This window comes from Dendrobates tinctorius, unplaced genomic scaffold (assembly GCF_039654945.1).
Source record: "Dendrobates tinctorius isolate UK_male_01 unplaced genomic scaffold, ASM3965494v1 ptg000231l, whole genome shotgun sequence".
NCBI lineage: Eukaryota > Metazoa > Chordata > Amphibia > Anura > Dendrobatidae > Dendrobates > Dendrobates tinctorius.
The window spans coordinates 7,597,199-7,618,265 of record NW_027361898.1 but is presented as its reverse complement, the minus strand read 5'-3'; the positions used below and the strand labels follow the sequence as shown (position 1 = coordinate 7,618,265).

General features: G+C 46.3%; 1 protein-coding gene across 1 annotated transcript in view; it reads right to left on the bottom strand.

Moving 5' to 3' along the window:
* CCDC180 (coiled-coil domain containing 180) overlaps positions 1–21,067 on the bottom strand; it is an 82,239-nt gene that overhangs the window by 353 nt on the left and 60,819 nt on the right. The window contains exons 24-36 of the mRNA XM_073556050.1: positions 20,715–20,813; positions 20,022–20,108; positions 19,747–19,934; positions 19,187–19,254; positions 18,903–19,020; positions 18,457–18,531; positions 18,144–18,210; positions 17,438–17,579; positions 17,194–17,354; positions 13,115–13,252; positions 12,278–12,389; positions 12,103–12,208; positions 94–238 (exon numbers count right to left, since the gene is read on the bottom strand). Coding sequence (XP_073412151.1) covers positions 94–238; positions 12,103–12,208; positions 12,278–12,389; positions 13,115–13,252; positions 17,194–17,354; positions 17,438–17,579; positions 18,144–18,210; positions 18,457–18,531; positions 18,903–19,020; positions 19,187–19,254; positions 19,747–19,934; positions 20,022–20,108; positions 20,715–20,813 — 1,506 coding nt within the window. The remainder of the gene's footprint in view (positions 1–93; positions 239–12,102; positions 12,209–12,277; positions 12,390–13,114; positions 13,253–17,193; positions 17,355–17,437; positions 17,580–18,143; positions 18,211–18,456; positions 18,532–18,902; positions 19,021–19,186; positions 19,255–19,746; positions 19,935–20,021; positions 20,109–20,714; positions 20,814–21,067) is intronic.

Here is a 21,067-nt window from a genome sequence, read left to right as displayed (position 1 = left end):
TGTGTGATGCGATTATATTAGGTTCTGAAATTTCCAACCATTTTATATCTCTATACTTTCTTCCATCCGATTATATGATATTAACACCATTACCTTGTAAGCAGCATCCCGGGCCTCTACTGTGGAGATGTGACCTAAGGTGGTCTTGGCGGTGGTCACTGATGCTGTTTCTGGGCTCCCAGTGTTATTGGTAATCTTCATATGGGCAGAGTCCTTGAGGGAGATCCCCGGCCAAACCCTGAACTCAGAAAACTCAGAGCTTAATTTTTCCTAACACCCTATGTGCACACAGTTAAGGTTTTTGAGGACGACCTGGAGAGTTTCTGTTCTGAAAACTCAGCAAAGACTATATATATATAAGCTGTTCATATGATATGGGATAAATGTATGATCGCTGGGGTGTGACAGCTGGAGCAGTAGTGAGTACGTGTGACCACCATTTCTATATGAAGTGAATGGAGCCAATGTTGCACATACTGACTACATCTCCAATCACACAAGAACCTCCATTCGGGTGATCAGAGCGGACCACAGTCATCATATACAGGTGTTTCTCACAAAATTAGAATATCATCAAAAAGATAATTTATTTTTGTTCTTCAATACAAAAAGTGAAACTTATATATTAGATGGAGTCATTACAAACAGAGTGATCTATTTCTAGTGTTTATTTCTGTTAATGTTGATGATTACGGCTTACAGCCAATGAAAACCCCAAAGTCATTATGTCAGTAAACTAGAATACTTTATAACACCAGCTTGAAAAATTGATTTTCTCTATCACTTCATTGGGAGACACAGGAACCATGGGTGTGTGCTGTTGCCACTAGGAGGTTTAAGCTATGCACAAAAAAAGGTAGCTCCTCCTCTGCAGTATACACCCCACCGACTGGCACTAGGTTAATCAGTTTTAGCTTAGTGTCAGTAGGAGGTGGACACGGGTCTTTCACTAGACCCATCTACCTCAGTTTTCATCGTTTTCCAGAAATGGCTCTTCGTTTTCAGATGGATCTTCTCCTCTACCTCTAGAGGGATACAGTGTGAACAGTCACAACTGTACTCCCATGTAGAGACTGTGAGTACGGCGTGTATCCTCATATGTCTAGTGGCAGGACTCCAGCCCCTAACACGGAAGAGTGTTTAGGTGATATGAACATCGGTCCTGGCCCCCATCTCCTGCCCACTCACCCACCAGAGCCTGTTGGTGTCAGGATTCATGGACATCCCACATCCTCAAGAGGCTTGGACATCTATGAAAGTTCTCATGGATGGAGAGGTACATCTTTTTCTTCTCTCCATTAGGTCTCCAGAGGTTACGAGGAAAAAAGGACTTAGGAAAGAAGATTCAGGTAACGCAGATGAAGAAAGGATTGGACAGTCACTATTCACTTTTTTGCATTTCTCATATTCTTAAGGAATGTTTAATATGTTGTTCCTGAAGATATGTGGTGCAGGCTACTTTACTCATATATTTTTTGGCCTCCGCACTGCCCCCCATGCCTCTTCGGGCTGTGCTCTTAATCTAAGCACTGGCTCCTGAGTAAACCAATACCTCATATGTGGTCATAAACCACTGTTTGGGTGCACGGCAGGGCCCGGAAGGGAAGGAGCGCCATTTGACTTTTTGAATGGAAAATTAGCTCCAATCGTTGGCGGACGCTATGTCGCGTTTGGAGAGCCCCTGATGTGCCCAAACAGTGGAAACCCCCACAATGACACCGTTTTGGAAACTAGACCCCCTATTAAATTTATCCAGATGTGTGGTGAGCACTTTGAACCCTCAAGTGCTTCACAGAAGTTTATAACGTAGAGCCGTAAAAATAAAAAATCATATTTTTTTTCACAAAAATGATCTTTTCGCCCCCAATGTTGTTTTTCCCCCAAGGGTAACAGGAGAAATTGAACCCTAAAAGTTGTTGTGCAATTTGTCCCGAGTACACTGATACCCCATATGTGGGGGTAAACCACTGTTTGGGCGCATGGCAGAGCTTGTAAGGGAAGGTTGACTTTTTCAACGCAGGATTGGCTGGAATTGAGATCGGACGCCATGTCACATTTGGAGAACCCCTGATGTGCCTAAACAGTGGTAACCCAATTCTAACTCCAAACCTAACCCTGACACACCCCTAATCCCAACCATAACCATAACCCTAACCACAAACCTAACCCTAACACACCCCTAACCCTAATCTCAACTGTAAACGTAATCCAAACCCTAACCCCAACTCTAGCCCCAACCCAAACCCTAACTTTAGCCCCAACCCTAACCCTAACTTTAGCCCAACTTACTTTACCCCAATTCTAACCCTAATGGGAAAATGGAAAAACATTTTTTTAATTTTATTATTTTGCCCTAACTAAGGGGGTCATAACAAAGTAACATAGTTATTAAGGTTGAAGGAAGACTTTAAGTCCATCTAGTTCAACTCATATCCTATCCTAACTTGCCCTAACATGATGATCCATAGGAAGGCAAAAAAACCTCATGTGGCAAACAGTAAGCTTCACTTTGGGGAAAAAAATTCCTTCCCGACTCCACATACGGCAATCAGACTAGCTCCCTGGATCAACGCAATATCAAGGAAACTAGTGTATATAACCTGTAATTGTCATGTGCCCCGTCCTGAGTGACATGGGCAGCAGGCCGGTAACTAATACAACAGGACGAGGCACGTGTAATTGTCCTATGTGACGCGGCCCGCAGGCCGGTAACTAATACAATAAGACAAGGGAAAGGTAAAACCTGGGTAACAATAACAATGGTGGCCCTGCGATAGGGAACAGGGAAGTGGAGACCTCCTGCATTCCCCTGAGTCAGTGTCTCTACACTCCTAACATTCCCTAGGCCGATTTCGCACCGGGCGCCGATCAGGAACCTCAAAACCTTGACTCGCCCTGCACCTAAAGCCTCACTAGGGAATTGGTCGGTGCGGAAACTAATCCCACCACTGCACTAAACACACATAAGGAAAAGTGACAAAACAGGGGAATACCACTTAGCTTTGCTCTGTTGCCTACGCTCCCAGCCACAGAGCCCACCACCTGCGTGCATCTTTTCCTCCACCATGTCCAACATCTGGGTACACTGTCCAGCAACGGAGACCAGCACCTGAGTGCAGCTGTCCAGCAATGGGGTTCAGCACCTGAGTGCAGCTTCAGCCAAAGAGTCCAGCAACTGAGTGCAGCTCTACACCATAGCTGCCACTCCACCAAGATTTGCAAGAATTCATCACTGACACCATAGCTGCCACTCCACCATGCTTTCCACAAACTCCTCGCTGACACCATAGCTGCCACTCCAGGACTCTGACTGAGTTGTCCTTGACTTTTCTCAGCACCATAGTGCAGCCTTGGAGCAAACAGAGTCCACACCTGCGTGCAGCTGTCCAGAAACAGAGTCCAGCAAATGAGTCCAGCTTTTCTGCCAAAGAGTCCAACATTTTGAGTCCAGCTTTCTGCAACAGAGTCCAGCATCCTGAGTGCAGGTCTACACCATAGCTGCCACTCCACCAAGCAATGCCAGCCCTCTTTGCAGACACCAAAGCTGACACTCCACCAATTCATGCCAGCCCTCCTTGCAGACACCATAGCTGCTACTCCAGCACTCTGACTGGGCTGCCTTCAGCTCCATTGTTTACCCAGGCTTGCTTGCAAATGAGGAACTATCACCAACCGTGATTAACACACCTGATACTCTTTTATAGAGCAATCACACCTGCTACATAATCACGTGCACAAACTAAGGTAACCAGAGTGCAATGACCCTAATGGCCACCGGGGGGAAAACTGCAACTGAAATCACCACAGTGCAATGACCCTAATGGCCACCGGGGGCAAAACCAGCTTTGGCACACAGCCAAAGAAAAAAAGGTTACTTTGTGCATTTAATCTGTCAGATCCAACCTGGATCATGACAGTAATATTATACTTTTCAAGAAAGGCATCCAGACCCTTCTTAAATTTTAGTAGTGAATCACTCATTACAACATCATATGGCAGAGAGTTCCATAGTCTCACTGCTCTTACAGTAAAGAATACGCGTCTTATGCTTAAACCTTCTTTCCTCCAGACGTAGAGGATGCCCCCTTGTCCCCGTCACAGGTCTAAGAGTAAAAAGATCGTTAGAAAGGATAACCTTGGTCGCTCTTCTCTGCACCCGCTCCAGTTCAGCTATGTCTTTCTTATACACCGGAGACCAGAACTGTACGCAGTATTCTAAGTGTGGTCGCACTAGTGACTTATATAGAGGTAAAATTATGTTCTCCTCATGAGCATCTATGCCTCTTTTAATGCATCCCATTATTTTATTTGCCTTTGCAGCAGCTGCCTGACACTGACCACTAAATGTAAGTTTGTCGTCCATCCATACACCCTGGTCTTTTTAAGTGACAGTTTTGCCCAGTGTTTTACAATTAAGCACATAATTATATATCTTGTTCGTTCTACCCAAGTGCATGACTTTACATTTATCCCCATTAAAGCTCATTTGCCATTTACCAGCCCAAGCTTCTAGTTTACATAAATCCTCCTGTAATATAAAATTGTCCTCCTCTGTTTTGATTACCCTGCAGAGTTTAGTGTCATCTGCAAATATAGAAATTCTACTCTCTATGCCCCTACAAGGTCTTTAATAAATATGTTAAAAAGCGGCCCCAATACTGACCCCTGTGGTACCCCACTGCTAACCGTGACCCAGTCCGAGTGTGCTCCATTAATAACCACCCTTTGTTTCCTATCCCTGAGCCAGCTCTTAACCCACTTACACATATTTTCCCGTATCCCCATTGTTCTCATTTTATGTATCAACCTTTTGTGTGGCACCGTATCAAAAGCTTTTGAAAAGTCCATGTACACCACGTCCACTGCATTCCCTTGGTCCAGTCCATAACTTACCTCTTCAAAAAAGCTTATCAGATTAGTCTGACAGGAACGGTCCCTTGTAAACCCATGTTGATATTGGGTCATGAGGTTATTCTTCTTCAGATACTCCAGTATAGTATCTCTTAGAAAACCCTCCAGGATTTTACCCACAGTTGAGGTTAAACTTACTGGCCTATAATTTCCAAGTTCAGTTTTTGTCCCCTTTTTGAATATTGGCACCACATTTGCCATACGCCAGTCCTGTGGTACAGACCCGGTTATTACGGAATCTTTAAAGAAAAAAAGTCATTTAGCATATTGTCTTTTTCCTAATCCTCATCCACCATTTCGCCCAGATTATTTTTAAGGGGACCAACACTATCATTTTTTAGTTTCTTACTATTTATGTAGTTAAATAATATTTTAGGATTATTTTTACTTTCTCTGGCAATGAGTCTCTCTGTCTCAATCTTGTCAGAGACACCGCACTGCACTTGCTCATAGAGCCAGTGCGCGTGTCCTGAGAACAGAAGCAGTGCTAAAAGATACCTGTAGAGACGGGCAGCAGAGGTGACCATGCGTGCTTCAGGCTAATAGTGTCAGGGTCCAGTCAGCGCTGGAAGGTAAAGAGGCATAGGACCTGCGGACACTGAAACTGAATAATCTGCACGGGACCTATGGTCATGTGACTGCAAGGGGGCGGGGCTTAGCGTCCTGTATTCAGATAGGACCGGACACCATACAACAACTCAGAGTCAGGCAAAACAGAGGTCACAGCAGTACAGGCAAACGAGGTACAGGAGGGACAAACAGACGGGTAGTCAGACAGAGCCAAAGGTCATACACAAGAGGGCGACGTGGTACCAAGGGGACAAGCAGAGAGGAGTCGGGTCACAAGCAGAGAGTCATACACGAGAGGTAGCGCAGTACAAGAGGGGCAGGCAGAACTCGTAACAGGGACAGAACCAGATCACAACCGAACAAGCAAGCAAGATATCAGGCACAAGACACACGTATACAAGAGGTCACTTAACTCAGCCGAGGGCAGGAGTATAAGGCTGTGCGCACACGGTGCGGTTTCTGCTGCGTTTCCGCAGCGGTTTTGCCGCTGCGGAAACGCAGCAGTTCCGCTGACCAAGTACAGTACAATGAAACCCTATGGGGTTTCAAAAACGCTGTGCTGACGGTGCGGTTTTTTCCGCGCGGTTTTGCTGCGGTTAACAAACCGCAGCATGTCAATTGTTTGTGCGGTTTCCGCAGCGGTTTCATACCTCTACCATAGTAGAGGTGTGAAACCGCAGGGCAAAACCGCAGACCAAAACGCAGGAAAACCGCAGGTCACTTTACCTGCTGTTTTACCTGCGTTTCCGCGCGGAAAAAACCGCAGCGGAATCCGCAACGTGTGCACATAGCCTAACTGACACCGGACCCAGGTCCAGTGAGCACTAAATACCCTCCTGCTGCCAGAGAGAGGCAGCACAATTAACCCATAGTCTAACCAGGACGGGTCAAAGCGAAATCCCGTCCTGGATCATGACAAATCTTTGCTATCTTGATTTGCTGTTTACAGAATTTATTTAGTTTTCTGTATTTATTTAATGCCTCATCACTACTTACTGTACTTGCTTTATTAATTCTCTAAATGCTTTATTTTTTGGTCACTTATTGCGCCCCTTACAGCTCTATTTAACCATAGTGGTTTCCTCCTAGTTCTAGAATGTTTATTCCCATACGGTATATATTGTGCACAGGTCCTATTCAGGATGCTAATAAACGTCTCCCATTTTCTTTGTGTATTTTTATGTCTCAGGATATCGTCCCAGTTAATTGCGCCAAGATCATCTCTCATCCGTTGGAAATTTGCTTTCCTGAAGTTTAGTGTCCTTGTAATCCCTCTACTACACATCTTATTAAAGGGAACCTGTCACCCCCCCCTCGCAGGCGTTTTTAAGTAAAAGAGCCACCTTGTGCAGCACTAATGCTGCATTCGGTCAAGATGGCTCTTTTATTTAGCGTCCCTTCCACCGCCGAAGTAATCGTTTTTAAAATTGGTCAGATATACCAGATATTTGTCAGGGGGCAGGGCTTTCCCCCCTGGACACATAGCCTCACATACGTCAGTCATGTCCAGCTTTTGAATTTGGCGCCGCCTCCTCAGCGTTCATTTCTTTTTCTCGTGCCTGCTGCACCGCTGCCCTGCTTAGCGCCGTCCCTACAGGTCACATGGTGCTGACGTCACCACAGGTCCTGCTGGCACCCACTGCTCTGCTGAGCTCCGCCCCTACTGGATACATGGTGCTGACGTCATCACAGGCCCAGCTGGCACCACTGCTTGCTGAGCTCCGCCCCTACTGGTCACATGGTGCTGACGTCATCACAGGTCCTGCTGCACCACTGAAAGAATATTACAGCGCAGGTGCGAGAAAAAGAAATGAACGCTGAGGAGGCGGCTCCAAATTCAAAAGCTGGACATGACTGACGTATGTGAGGCATCTGTGTCCAGGGGGGAAAGCCCTGCCCCCCTGACAAATATCAGGTATGTCTGACCAATTTTAAAAACGATTATTTTGGCGGTGGAAGGGATGCTAAATAAAAGAGCCACCTTGACAGAATGCAGCATTAGTGCTGCACAAGGTGGCTCTTTTACTTAAAAACGACTGCGAGGCACACACATGCCACACATGTGCTGCAAGTAGTACACACATGGACACTGACATCTTCGGTACCGGAAATATTAGGACGTGTGAAAGGGGCCTTATAGCGGGTTTTTATGTTTGGCAGCTGTCACACGCTAAAATATTGCAAAAAAATAGTTTTTGCATCACCACATTTTGTGACCTATAATTTTTCCATACTTTGGCCCACAGAGTCATGTGAGGTCTTGTTTTTTGCAGGACGAGCTGACGTTTTTATTGGTACCATTTCGGGCACATGACATTTTTTGATTGCTTTCTATTCTGATTTTTGGGAGACAGAATGAGCAAAAACCAGAAATTCATTAATTTCTTTCTTTTTTTTTGGGGGGGGGGGGGGCCTTTATACCGTACCATGTGTGGTAAAGTTGATAAGGCAGTTTATTTCTTCAGGTCAGTACGATTGCAGCGATACCTCATTTACATATTTTTTTATGCTTTGGCGCGTTTATATAATAAAAACTATTTTATTGAAAAAATAATTGTTTTTGCATCGCTTTATTCTGACAGCTATAACTTTTTTATTTCTTGCTGATGACGCTGTATGGCGGCTCTTTTTTTTTGCGAGACAAGATGACGTTTTCAGTGGTACAATGTTTTATATTCATCTTTTTGATTGCGTGTTATTCCACTTTTTGTTTGGTGGTATAATGGTAAAGCATTGGTTTTTTTTTTATGGTGAGAATCAGCTGACACCCGTCCGCGATCGGCCGCACACCACCCGTGTGCGTGGCCGATCGCTATGACATACTATCCCGTCCATGGTCAGACAGGTCCAGGGCACATGGACGGGATAGTACATCAGATGGCAGAAAGGGGTTAATGACTCCTCCAACCTTCTAGCCATTTTCTACCCCAGCCCAGCTGCACCCTCCCTACTGAGGTGCAGACCGTCCCTAGCGTAGAGCCTGTAGCCAACTAAGAAGTCGTCCCAGTTCTTCAGGAACCCCAAACCCTTCTTCCTACACCAATTCCTGAGCCACTTACTTATCTCCCTAATTTCCCTTTGCCTCTCTGGCATGGCATGTGGTACAGGCAGTATTTCAGAGAATTCCACCATGGAGGTCCTTGCCATAAGCTTGCAGCCTAATTCCCTGAAATCATCTTTAGGGACCTTCCACCTACCTCTAACTTTGTCATTTGTGCCAATGTGCACCATGACTGCTGGGTCCTCACCAGCCACTCCCATCCGAAGGACTATTTGGCTTAAGGCGTGGCAGGCGGACTTATCTTCAAAAAAGTCCCTTACTAGCTTGCCATTCTAGGGTTCCCGTCTATTTGGCTCCAAATTAGACCAAATTATTAAGGAGGTCACCGGAGGGACGAGCTCTCTCCTTACTTAGTCCTAACTTGCTCTGGGTTCCACTGAAGCGTAGATTTCTGTCCTTTCATTTCTCTTTGCTGGAGAATTTTTCTCGCCAAGAAAGGCCACAGGCTCGCCAGGATAGGAAAGGGGCTTTCTTTAAACCCTGGCATCCCCATAACGCGCAGGGTAGAACCTCCAGGTCTAGACCTGGCAGGTCTTTCTCTGCATGACTCATCCCCAGATCCCAGGGAATCTCCCAGGCTGGGAGGCCGTCTGCGGATTTTCAGAGACATCTGGCTCGCCTCGGTAGAGGATACATGGGTCAGAGAGGTTGTATCCTCAGGATACAAAATAGATTTCATTTTGCAGCCCCGAGATCGATTCTTCAAATCTCGTCCTCCAAGAGACGCTTCTCTACTTCCTGGGTTCTTTGCGTCTATTGAATCCAATGAGAGAAAAGAATAGCATAGCACTCACTGATCCAGGTGAAAAAGTCCACTTTATTTAGCAAGCCACATTAAAACTTCATGGCCGGGAGGTTGGAGGGAGGAGTGAGCAATGTCTGATGACGGCCGTTTCATGCTTACTAGCACTTCGACGGGTCAGTTGCCTCCCTTCTCAGTTCAGCTGTTTCACAGGGTTTTATTCAAACCTTTTTGCTGTGCCAAAGAAGGATGGCACGGTTCGACCCATCCTGGATCTAAAGTTACTGAACAAAAGGGTCTATCTGCGACATTTCAGGATGGGGTCCCTTCATTCAATAATTGCTTTCATGGAGTCGCAGGAGTTCCTGTGCTCCATAGACATCCAGGATGCCTACCTCCATGTCCCTATCTTGCCAGGGCATCAGAGATTCCTGCGTTTTGCGGTGCGGCAAGACCATTTTCAGTTTGTCGCCCTGCCGTTCAGACTTGCAACTGCTCCCAGGGTTTTCACAAAAATCATGGCAGCGCTTATGGCCATTTTGCAGATCAGAGGTCTAGTGCTTCTCCCGTACCTCATTGACATCCTCCCTCATCAAGGCGCCCTCTTTTCATCAGGCCGAGGAAAGTCTGTCCATAATTCTAGACACCCTGTCCCGATTTGGATAGCTGATCAACAGGGCAAAGTCTTGCCTTATCCCGACTCAGCGCCTCATTTTTCTAGGCATGCTGTTCGACACCCACCAGACAAGGGTTTTTCTTCCCAAGGAGAAGAGAGCAATCCTCCAGCTGGGGGTTCATTTCCTGCAGGGCCCTTGGTTGCCTTCCTTCCGTTCCATGGTGGTCCTGGGAAGGATGGTGGCAGCGTCAGAAGCGATTTTGCACAATTCCATTCAAAACCGCTTCAGCAAGCCATCCTATCTCAGTGGAACAGGTCTGTTCTCTCTTTGGATCGTCAGATTCGTCTCTCCTCCTGATTCAAACGATCTCTCAATTGGTGGCTGTCATCCCCTCTCATCTTCCGTGGTTGGTCACAGGGACTTGAGGTGACCAGGCCTGTTGGAGCTCTGCTGCAGTGGAAGAGGGGCTTGCTTGGATTTTCTAACCAACAAACCCTCCTCCTGAGTGCCGGCCATTCATATTGCACTAGGAGGTCTTGGTTCGCAGAGGTCGTCAATATTCTTGCGAACGGCCCCTGGAGGCTTCCAGACAGACCGGATCTTTTGTCCCAAGGACCGATCTTCCACCAGAATTCTCGGTCACTCAATTTAACGGCGTGGCTGTTGAAACCGCGGTTCTAAAAGCGTCCGGATTTTCAGATCGGGTTATTCGGACCATGAAAGCCTTCTTCGTCCCGATTCTATTATCGGACCTGGAGAGCCTACTTCAGCTGGTGAGAATCTAATCGCACCCCACCTATGTCGTTTGCTTTCCCTTCCATTCTAGCGTTTCTCCAGGAAGGACTTGATGCTGGTCTGGCTATTAGTTCTCTATAGGGCCAGGTGTCAGCGCTTTCTATTCTTTTTCAGAAAAACCTATCTTCTTGTTCTCAGGTCAGAACTTTCCTACAGGGGGTTGCGCATGCTGCGTCCCAGCACCGGACACCCGTGGACCCCTGGGACCTCAATCTGGTCCTGGAGGCCCTTAGGAGTTCTCCCTTTGAACCTCTCCGAGAGGTCCCTCTATCTTTTCTGTCTTGAAAGGTGGTTTCTTGTGGCCACCGCCTCCATTAGGCACGTCTCGGAATTGGCGGCTCTTTTCTGTCGCCCCCCTTTCCTGATTCACCATCAGGACAAGGTGGTTTTGCACCCCCTTCCCTTAAGCTTGGTGTCCGCCATTCACCTAAATGAGGATATTGTCCTCCCTTCCTTTTGCCCGGCTCCGACCCATCCTCTAGAGCGTTCTCTGCACAGATTAGACATGGTCAGGGGGGGCGGTTCTGTCTGACTAGGACCGGGGGCCCCCTTCAGGAAGACGTACTCTTTCTTTGTCATCCCAGAGATTGTGTGACTCTCCACTCTTCCTCCAGACTATGGGACCTTGATTTCTAAATGAAATGCAAAATTTACTTTAATCTGAAAACAACACCTTGGACCACTGAGCAACAGTCCAGTTCTTTTTCTCCTTGGCCCAGGTAAGATGCTTCTGGCGTTGTCTATTGGTCATGAGTGGCTTGACACAAGGAATGTGACACTTGTAGCCCATGTACTGGATACGTCTGTGTGTGGTCGATCTTGAAGCAATGACTCCAGCAGCAGTCCACTCCTTGTGAATCTTCCCCGAATTTTTGAATGGCCTTTTCTTAACAATCCTTTCAAGGCTGCGGTTTTCCCGGTTGCTTGTGCACCTTTTTCTACCACACTTTTTTGTTACATTCAACTTTCCATTAATATGCTTGGTTACGGCACTCTGTAAACAGCCAGCTTCTTTAGCAAAGACTTTTTGTGGCTTACCCTCCTTGTGGATTGTGTCAATGACTGCCTTCTGGACATCTTTCAAGTCAGCAGTCTTCCCCATGATTGTAGAGCCTACTGAAACAGACTAAGGGACCTTTTTAAAATCTTAGGAAGCCTTTGCAGTTGTTTTTTGTCCATTATTTTAATTTACTGAGATAATGACTTTTGGGTTTTCATTGGCTGTAAGCCATAACCATCAACATTAACAGAAATAAACACTTGAAATAGATCACTCTGTGTGTAATGACTCTATATAATATACGAGTTTCACTTTTTGTATTGAAGAACTGAAAATTTTGTGAGAAGCACTTGTATGTAAGAATGAATAGATTTTTGCCGTGCGTCCCCCTGTAGTTCAGTGTTACCTGGAGCCGCGCTCAATCAGAGGCCGGTACTCTGTGTCTTCTAATGGACGGCCGGTTTGCTTGCGTCTGATCAGTGTAGAAAGCTTCTCCTTCGGAATCTCGGACCCTGCAGATCAGAGTTACATTGATCACTATGGTGTAATACAGTATATGATAAATGACGCTTGACACTTACTGGCAGGTAACACGTCATCCACAGTAAGTGCTTCGTCCAATTCCAGCAGCATATGCTCAGCGAGGGCAGCCAGAGAGGTGACAAAATGCTGAATACTCTCCAAAACGTATTCCTGTGAGAGGTAACATTGCCAAGGCTAATAATCATTTCTGCAATTGGGTTTTAATAAAAATTTTGCACAATCTTCTACAGTCTATTTGTTTCACTGCACATTCAACTTTAATGTGTTCCGTGGTCATAAATTAGAGGAGAGGAGGTAGAAAAAACAAGACATAAAAAGTTGAAACTTTCAGACCCTCAGAAAGAGCTCACCAATGGATTCTCAGTCAACTCATTCTGCAGTCAGCAACAAACTTGTATTTGTTTACCGAAATCCAAAAGAAAAATGTATTTTTTAGCTCAAAATACATTAACCAAAAAAAATATCCCAGGTGGTCATCCCATGTAATGAGATGACAAAAGGACATGTAAAATATGCTATAAATCTCCTGACACGTGAATCACGGTAGCTCTATGTAGGAGAATGCTAGGATGCATTTATAGGAGTCAAGTTCTCGTTTTACCACAAAATGCTGTGGTTTTGCAAATGTGTAGTTTTTTTTAACTTGCTTCACCTAAAAAAGATGGCTATCATGATAAAATTCATATAGATTTTTTTAAAGCATTTTTCTGCGCTGTCAAAAACTATTCATGAAAATACACCATTTTCTTACTATATATTTTCATGACAAAAACTATAAAAGACGACAGCCATTATTGTCTTATGTACTTCAGACCACTAGGGGTGCTGCAGTCAGGAATCTTATGGCTGTATTCACACTTTTACAATTCTCCTACCTTTAAGTGCTTGGCATTGAGATCGATCATATCTCGCTCTTCCTGCTGCCTTCGCCCTTCTTGTTGGCAGATCTGCTGTAAAGTCTGTGAGTTATCAGGATGGCCTAGGCTCGGCCTCAGCAGATTCTTCAGGTCTTCCTGGAAGACAGCAGTCGGACCTCCAGTGATAAGCAAACTATCTATTAGTGTGCGCACAAAATAAATCAGGTCCGGCATTGCTGACTGGTGGCGGCAGAGAGTGAGGATACCTTAGTCTGGCAGGTGGAGGCAAAGAGTGAGGATACCTTAGTCTGACAGGCAGAGGCAGAGAGTGAGGATACCTTAGTCTGGCAGGTGGAGGCAAAGAGTGAGGATACCTTAGTCTGACAGGCAGAGGCAGAGAGTGAGGATACCTTAGTCTGACAGGTGGAGGCAGAGTGTGAGGATACCTTAGTCTGGCAGGTGGAGGCAAAGAGTGAGGATACCTTAGTCTGACAGATGGAGGCAGAGAGTGAGGATACCTTAGCCTGACTGGTGGAGCCAGAGAATGAGGATACCTTAGTCTGGAGGCAGAGAGTGAGGATACCTTAGTCTGAATGGTGGAAGCAGAGAGTGAGGATACCTTAGTCTGACTGGTGGACGCAGAGAGTGAGGATACCTTAGTCTGACAGGTGGAGGCAGAGAGTGAGGATACCTTAGTCTGACAGGTGGAGGCAGAGAGTGAGGATACCTTAGTCTGACTGGTGGAGGCAGAGAGTGAGGGTACCTTAGTCTGACAGGTGGAGGCAGAGAGTCAGGATACCTTAGTCTGACTGGTGGAGGCAGAGAGTGAGGATACCTTAGTCTGACTGGTGGAGCCAGAGAATGAGGATACTTTAGTATGGAGGCAGAGAGTGAGGTTACCTTAGTCTAAATGGTGGAAGCAGAGAGTGAGGATACCTTAGTCTGGCAGGTGGAGGCAAAGAGTGAGGATACCTTAGTCTGACAGGTGGAGGCAGAGAGTGAGGATACCTTAGTCTGACTGGTGGAGGCAGAGTGAGGATATCTTAGTCTGACTGGTGGACGCAGAGAGTGAGGATACCTTAGTCTGACTGGTGGAGCCAGAGAATGAGGATACCTTACTCTGGAGGCAGAGAGTGAGGATACCTTAGTCTGACAGGTGGAGGCAGAGAGTGAGGATACCTTAGTCAGACAGGTGGAGGCAGAGAGTGAAGATACCTTAGTCTGACTGGTGGAGGCAGAGAGTGAGGGTACCTTAGTCTGACAGGTGGAGGCAGAGAGTGAGGATACCTTAGACTGACTGGTGGAGGCAGAGAGTGAGGATACTTTAGTATGGAGGCAGAGAGTGAGGTTACCTTAGTCTAAATGGTGGAAGCAGAGAGTGAGGATACCTTAGTCTGACTGGTGGAGGCAGAGAGTGAAGATACCTTAGTCCGATTGGTGGAGGTAGAGAGTGAGGATACCTTAGTCTGACTTGTGGAGGCAGAGAGTGAGGATACCTTAGTCTGACTGGTGGACGCAGAGAGTGAGGATACCTTAATCTGACTGATGGAGGCAGAGGATAAGGATACCTCAGTCTGACAGGTGGAGGCAGAGTGAGGATACCTTAGTCTGACAGGTGGAGGCAGAGAATGAAGATACCTTAGTCTGGAGGCAGAGAGTGAGGATACCTTAGTCTGAATGGTGGAAGCAGAGAGTGAGGATACCTTAGTCTGACTGGTGGACGCAGAGAGTGAGGATACCTTAGTCTGACTGATGGAGGCAGAGAATAAGGATACCTCAGTCTGACAGGTGGAGGCAGAGAATAAGGATACCTCAATCTGACTGGTGGAGCCAGAGAATGAGGATACCTTAGTCTGGAGGCAGAGAGTGAGGATACCTTAGTCTGAATGGTGGAAGCAGAGAGTGAGGATACCTTAGTCTGACTGGTGGAGGCAGAGAGTGAGGATACCTTAGTCTGACAGGTGGAGGCAGAGAGTGAGGATACCTTAGTCTGACTGGTGGAGGCAGAGAGTGAGGATACCTTAGTCTGACTGGTGGAGGCAGAGAGTGAAGATACCTTAGTCTGATTGGTGGAGGTAGAGAGTGAGGATACCTTAGTCTGACTGGTGGAGGCAGAGAGTGAGGATACCTTAGTCTGACTGGTGGATGCAGAGAGTGAGGATACCTTAGTCTGACTGGTGGAGGCAGAGAGTGAGGATACCTTAGTCTGACAGGTGGAGGCAGAGAGTGAGGATACCTTAGTCTGACTGGTGGAGGCAGAGAGTGAGGGTACCTTAGTCTGACAGGTGGAGGCAGAGAGTGAGGATACCTTAGTCTGACTGGTGGAGGCAGAGAGTGAGGATACCTTAGTCTGACTGGTGGAGGCAGAGAGTGAAGATACCTTAGTCTGATTGGTGGAGGTAGAGAGTGAGGATACCTTAGTCTGACTGGTGGAGGCAGAGAGTGAGGATACCTTAGTCTGACTGGTGGATGCAGAGAGTGAGGATACCTTAGTCTGACTGGTGGAGGCAGAGAGTGAGGATACCTTAGTCTGACAGGTGGAGGCAGAGAGTGAGGATACCTTAGTCTGACTGGTGGAGGCAGAGAGTGAGGGTACCTTAGTCTAACAGGTGGAGGCAGAGAGTGAGGATACCTTAGTCTGACTGGTGGAGGCAGAGAGTGAGGATACCTTAGTCTGACTGGTGGAGCCAGAGAATGAGGATACTTTAGTATGGAGGCAGAGAGTGAGGTTACCTTAGTCTAAATGGTGGAAGCAGAGAGTGAGGATACCTTATTCTGGCAGGTGGAGGCAGAGAGTGAGGATACCTTAGTCTGACTGGTGGAGGCAGAGAGTGAGGATATCTTAGTCTGACTGGTGGACACAGAGAGTGAGGATACCTTAGTCTGACTGGTGGAGCCAGAGAATGAGGATACCTTAGTCTGGAGGCAGAGAGTGAGGATACTTTAGTCTGAATGGTGGAAGCAGAGAGTGAGGATACCTTAGTCTGACTGGTGGACGCAGAGAGTGAGGATACCTTAGTCTGACAGGTGGAGGCAGAGAGTGAGGATACCTTAGTCTGACAGGTGGAGGCAGAGAGTGAGGATACCTTAGTCTGACTGGTGGAGGCAGAGAGTGAGGGTACCTTAGTCTGACAGGTGGAGGCAGAGAGTGAGGATACCTTAGACTGACTGGTGGAGGCAGAGAGTGAGGATACCTTAGTCTGACTGGTGGAGCCAGAGAATGAGGATACTTTAGTATGGAGGCAGAGACTGAGGTTACCTTAGTCTAAATGGTGGAAGCAGAGAGTGAGGATACCTTAGTCTGACTGGTGGATGCAGAGAGTGAGGATACCTTAGTCTGAATGGTGAAGGCAGAGAGTGAGGATACCTTAGTATGACTGGTGGAGGCAGAGAGTGAAGATACCTTAGTCTGATTGGTGGAGGTAGAGAGTGAGGATACCTTAGTCTGACTGGTGGACGCAGAGAGTGAGGATACCTTAATCTGACTGATGAAGGCAGAGAATAAGGATACCTCAGTCTGACAGGTGGAGGCAGAGAATGAAGATACCTTAGTCTGGAGGCAGAGAGTGAGGATACCTTAGTCTGAATGGTGGAAGCAGAGAGTGAGGATACCTTAGTCTGACTGGTGGACGCAGAGAGTGAGGATACCTTAGTCTGACTGATGGAGGCAGAGAATAAGGATACCTCAGTCTGACAGGTGGAGGCAGAGTGAGGATACCTTAGTCTGACAGGTGGAGGCAGAGAGTGAGGATACCTTAGTCTGACTGGTGGAACCAGAGAATGAGGATACCTTAGTCTGGAGGCAGAGAGTGAGGATACCTTAGTCTGACAGGTGGAGGCAGAGAGTGAGGATACCTTAGTCTGACTGGTGGAGGCAGAGAGTGAGGATACCTTAGTCTGACTGGTGGAGCCAGAGAATGAGGATACCTTAGTATGGAGGCAGAGAGTGAGGTTACCTTAGTCTGAATAGTGGAAGCAGAGAGTGAGGATACCTTAATCTGACTGGTGGAGCAGACAGTGAGGATACCCTAGTCTGACTGGTGGAGCAGACAGTGAGGATACCTAGGTCTGGCTGGTGGAGCAGACAGTCAGGATACCTTAGTCTGGTTGCCCTGATTGAGCTCTTTCATGAAGAGCAGACGAGTGTCATTGGTCGAGTTTTGCATGAAGCTGAAGTTTTCTTCCCTCAGGCTCCTAATTACAAGTGGTGGCACATGGCTCATCCACTTCTCCAGATGCTCCAGCTGCTCCCGAAGCTCTGAAATTACAGTTAGAGTAATTACTAAGGTGTTACTGCACCCTCCAGAGACAGTGCGATTACTGGCATGAGGAGGCGATTACCAAGAACACAGTTATTGTGATACTCCAGGGCTTGCTTCTCGTAGGACAGAAGCTTGGTGACCAAAGTGTCAGCACAGTCTTCAAATGTTTCCTGCAGTAAGTCCGGCCTCGCTATGGGGCGGCGCTCCTTCTTATAGAATTCCTGCAGGCAAGGACGGGACAGAATAATGGGGTCACCGAGGCGTCGCATTAAGGCTACGTTCCCTCGTTGAGTTTTTGATGTTGCAGATTTTTTGCACCCATAAAGTAAAATAGGTAACTTGCATTTGTTTTAAAATATGAATCATAAAAAACTCAGCAAATAATCATTGTTGGAAAGCAGATTAATTGTACGTAAATGGTGCTTTCACATTGCGTTCCGTGTCCTCATAGGGGCATACATCCAAAATCCCAACAAAATGGGGTCTGGACGCATGCGCCGATAGGGTCATAGACTGTAATGGTGCTGACAGAGCGAAAGTGCGCTCTGACGTGCATAATTTCGGGAGTATACGCCTACTAGTGGCGGACAACCAGACGCAATCTACTATGTCTGAGTGTCCGCCTCCAGTATCCATATACTTACACTAAATTATCTCACTAGACATTTATGATGTATCCGTAGGATATGTCACAGATGTTCGAACAAGGCAGTTATTGGGCATTCATTTAACAAGAGAAGAAAGATGCCAAGAGTCCCAAGGCAGCCACGCTCGCGGGATGTTACCTCGGCCAAATACAGCAGGTGATCGTTGCTTTCCCAGAGCATAGAAGTCAGGATGCCCATAAAGTTTCTGAACAAAAAAGACAGAAATAGTCAGCACAGAATTCAAAACTATACTATTGCTCCTAGACACAGAAATAAAAAGATTGGAGGCCTCATTAGTAGTAACTATCTGATGACCTGATGACCACCTAGGAGCAGCACTGTGGAATATGTTGGTGCTACATAGGAACCTATACAGCCGCTTCTTCAAAAAAAAATAGCAAAGACATAAATCATGGCAGAACCAAGTGGTGACGTGAGGCCTTTATCTTACTCTGATTCCTCTTTCTTTTCTCCAAAAACCTGGTATTTCTTGTCAAACCTTGTCGGCTTCACCAGCTTACGAAGACTACGGGAGGCAGGAAAAAAGTAAAGAAATGAAGATAGAAAACATGATTGAATCTTGCTGTATGGTATGTATGTGTAATATATATATACATACATATACACACACACACGGTCCCTATTTATGTATAGTCTGACCATGTAGTCAGGTCTTACGCAACTCCATCACCATAGGATCAGACAACAAGAGTCACATAGGTCTGCATAGGAGCTGTATACACGAAATGCTTAAATTTTATTAACCTTGGCTATATGCAACATTGTTTAATTTTTCTTTTAAAGTGCACTGCAGCAATACAAAAATATAAAAACCGCCTTTGCTCAGCCTGTAAAGCCGAGTGATCATATGGTATAGATGACTTTAGGGAACAATACCTGGGAGATGAGAACTTGACCTGGACGCTTTCCCCATCAGCAGAGCTGGCCTTCTTTTTATTTCCATTGCTGGGCCGTAATGGAGGGTGCGGGGCTACGGATTGATGCTGATGTGACCCTGGAACAACAAAATATTGATACTGACAAACGTCATATTATCTAGAAATCAATATTATACAGAAAACAGCAAGTTCTGTGACTGCAGCAGCGATGTAGTTTTCTCCTGCAATATTACCGCCATATGGGAATAGACCCTACAGGCTCACATAGTTATAATTCCCGACCTGCCGCAGTTGACTGCCATGGGTTCCCGTCATCCTGCTGTTGATCAGCTCCATATATTCTTTGTGTCCTATTGTATGAAAAGGAAACTGTTAAACAAATTGTCCCAAAAACAACATTTATCATCTACTCACATGAAAATTGTATGACGGCTGGGGGTCCGACCACTGATCACAAAAAAGGTGGTCCTAAAGTCCTTGGAGTAAATGGAGTAGGAGTGAGCACGTGCAACCATTAGAATTCATCGGTACAGGCTTGGTGGTGGGACATGTTCACACCTGCTGTATTTACACAAAAGTCTGTGACCGCCGTTCTAAAAATCGTAGGGGTCTCCGCAGCCAGACCAAATTTACCATCTATTCTGTGGATAGGGGGATCAAATACAACTTCTTAAGGGGTGTCTATGGTTTTGACTATGGTGGTCTGATTAAAGAGACACCCACCAATTACTACGAAGAAGAGGCAGATCTACTCTGCGGCAATGAACGGGATGAATTTGGTGAGATAGGAGGATCACATCACCACGCTATTTTCAGTGTCGTTGTTGTTTTCGCAGACTCACTTCATGATGTTCCTTATGACTCCCACTGCTGCATCGTCCAGAGCTAGTTTTCCAATCCTGCTTGGATTTAGTAGGCTGTCAGGGGTCCCAAATGTGACCCTTCCTTCATGTCTTGATGCGACATCGGCGCGAGAAGCCGTGGCGATAGGACCTTGTAAGGGAGATTCTTGGAGAACGGGGTTGGGGTCCTGCAGGTTGGTAGATGGCAGGAGGTGGGAATGCCGTTATAGAATATGTGACTATGTGGCACCTGACCGATAATTTGGGTCACTCACCAGCAGACATGACAGATAGCGGCTCCTCTTGGTTACTCCTTCCATTACAGTCTTCATGAAGGCATAGAGATTTTCGCTGTTTACCACCTGGAACCGTAAGAAAAGGCGTCACCACCTAATGCAGGTCACCGGTGTATTCTCCCTGCATAGAGAGTGCAGACACCGGTATGGTGTCTATACATCACCTGTACAAGTACATGAGAATAATATAGAGGAATACCCCCATATAAGACACCTGCATGAGCCGAAGAAAAAGCAGATATGAATACCGTCTCTCCAAGGTCCAGTTCGTCTGAAAATTGGGCATTTCAACTGGCACTGTTCAACCCCTATCCATAGGGGGTGTGGATAACTTAGTGTACACTGGGACCCCCAGCGAACCAGAGAATGTGGCTCTGCAGCGTCCCATCTGAACTGAGCAGGGGGGCACACGTCCCATTCAATGTCTATGGGACTGTAGGATACAGTCGCTCTTCTATTTCCGGCAGTCTTACAGACAATGAATGGAAATGAGCATGTATGACCTCCACTTATGATCACTGGAGGTCCCAAAGATTAGACCGTAAAATCCATTTCTGGGATATATCATTTGGGGGGAAATTAGGTCATCAGAGGACCACAATGACGAGAAATAAACACAAATAGAGAAAACCCTAAATAACAACCTCAGACTGTTGAACTAAAACAACTCACTTCTTTGTCGATGTTTGGATAAGCGCAGGCATCAGTCTTTGTCCGGAGATGTTTGATCTGAGAGTTGATTTGCTGAGACTGCGAATTGCTGTCTGCAACCTACAAACATAAGAGAACGAGTTAGCGAAGTAGAGATCCCAATGGAAAGAAGAAAAACGATGGATTTGGAAAATGTTACATTCCAATCAGGAAATAAGAAAAAGGTGAAAAAGAGAAATTCTTCCTCCTATTCAGATTTCTTCTTTTGCTTATAAGCGTCAGAGTAACGCTGGATGCTGTGATTGCATTGGATGCGATATGTGAATTACATTCGGCTCCAGCTCTGCTGCGAGCATGAGCCGAGCATCCGTGCT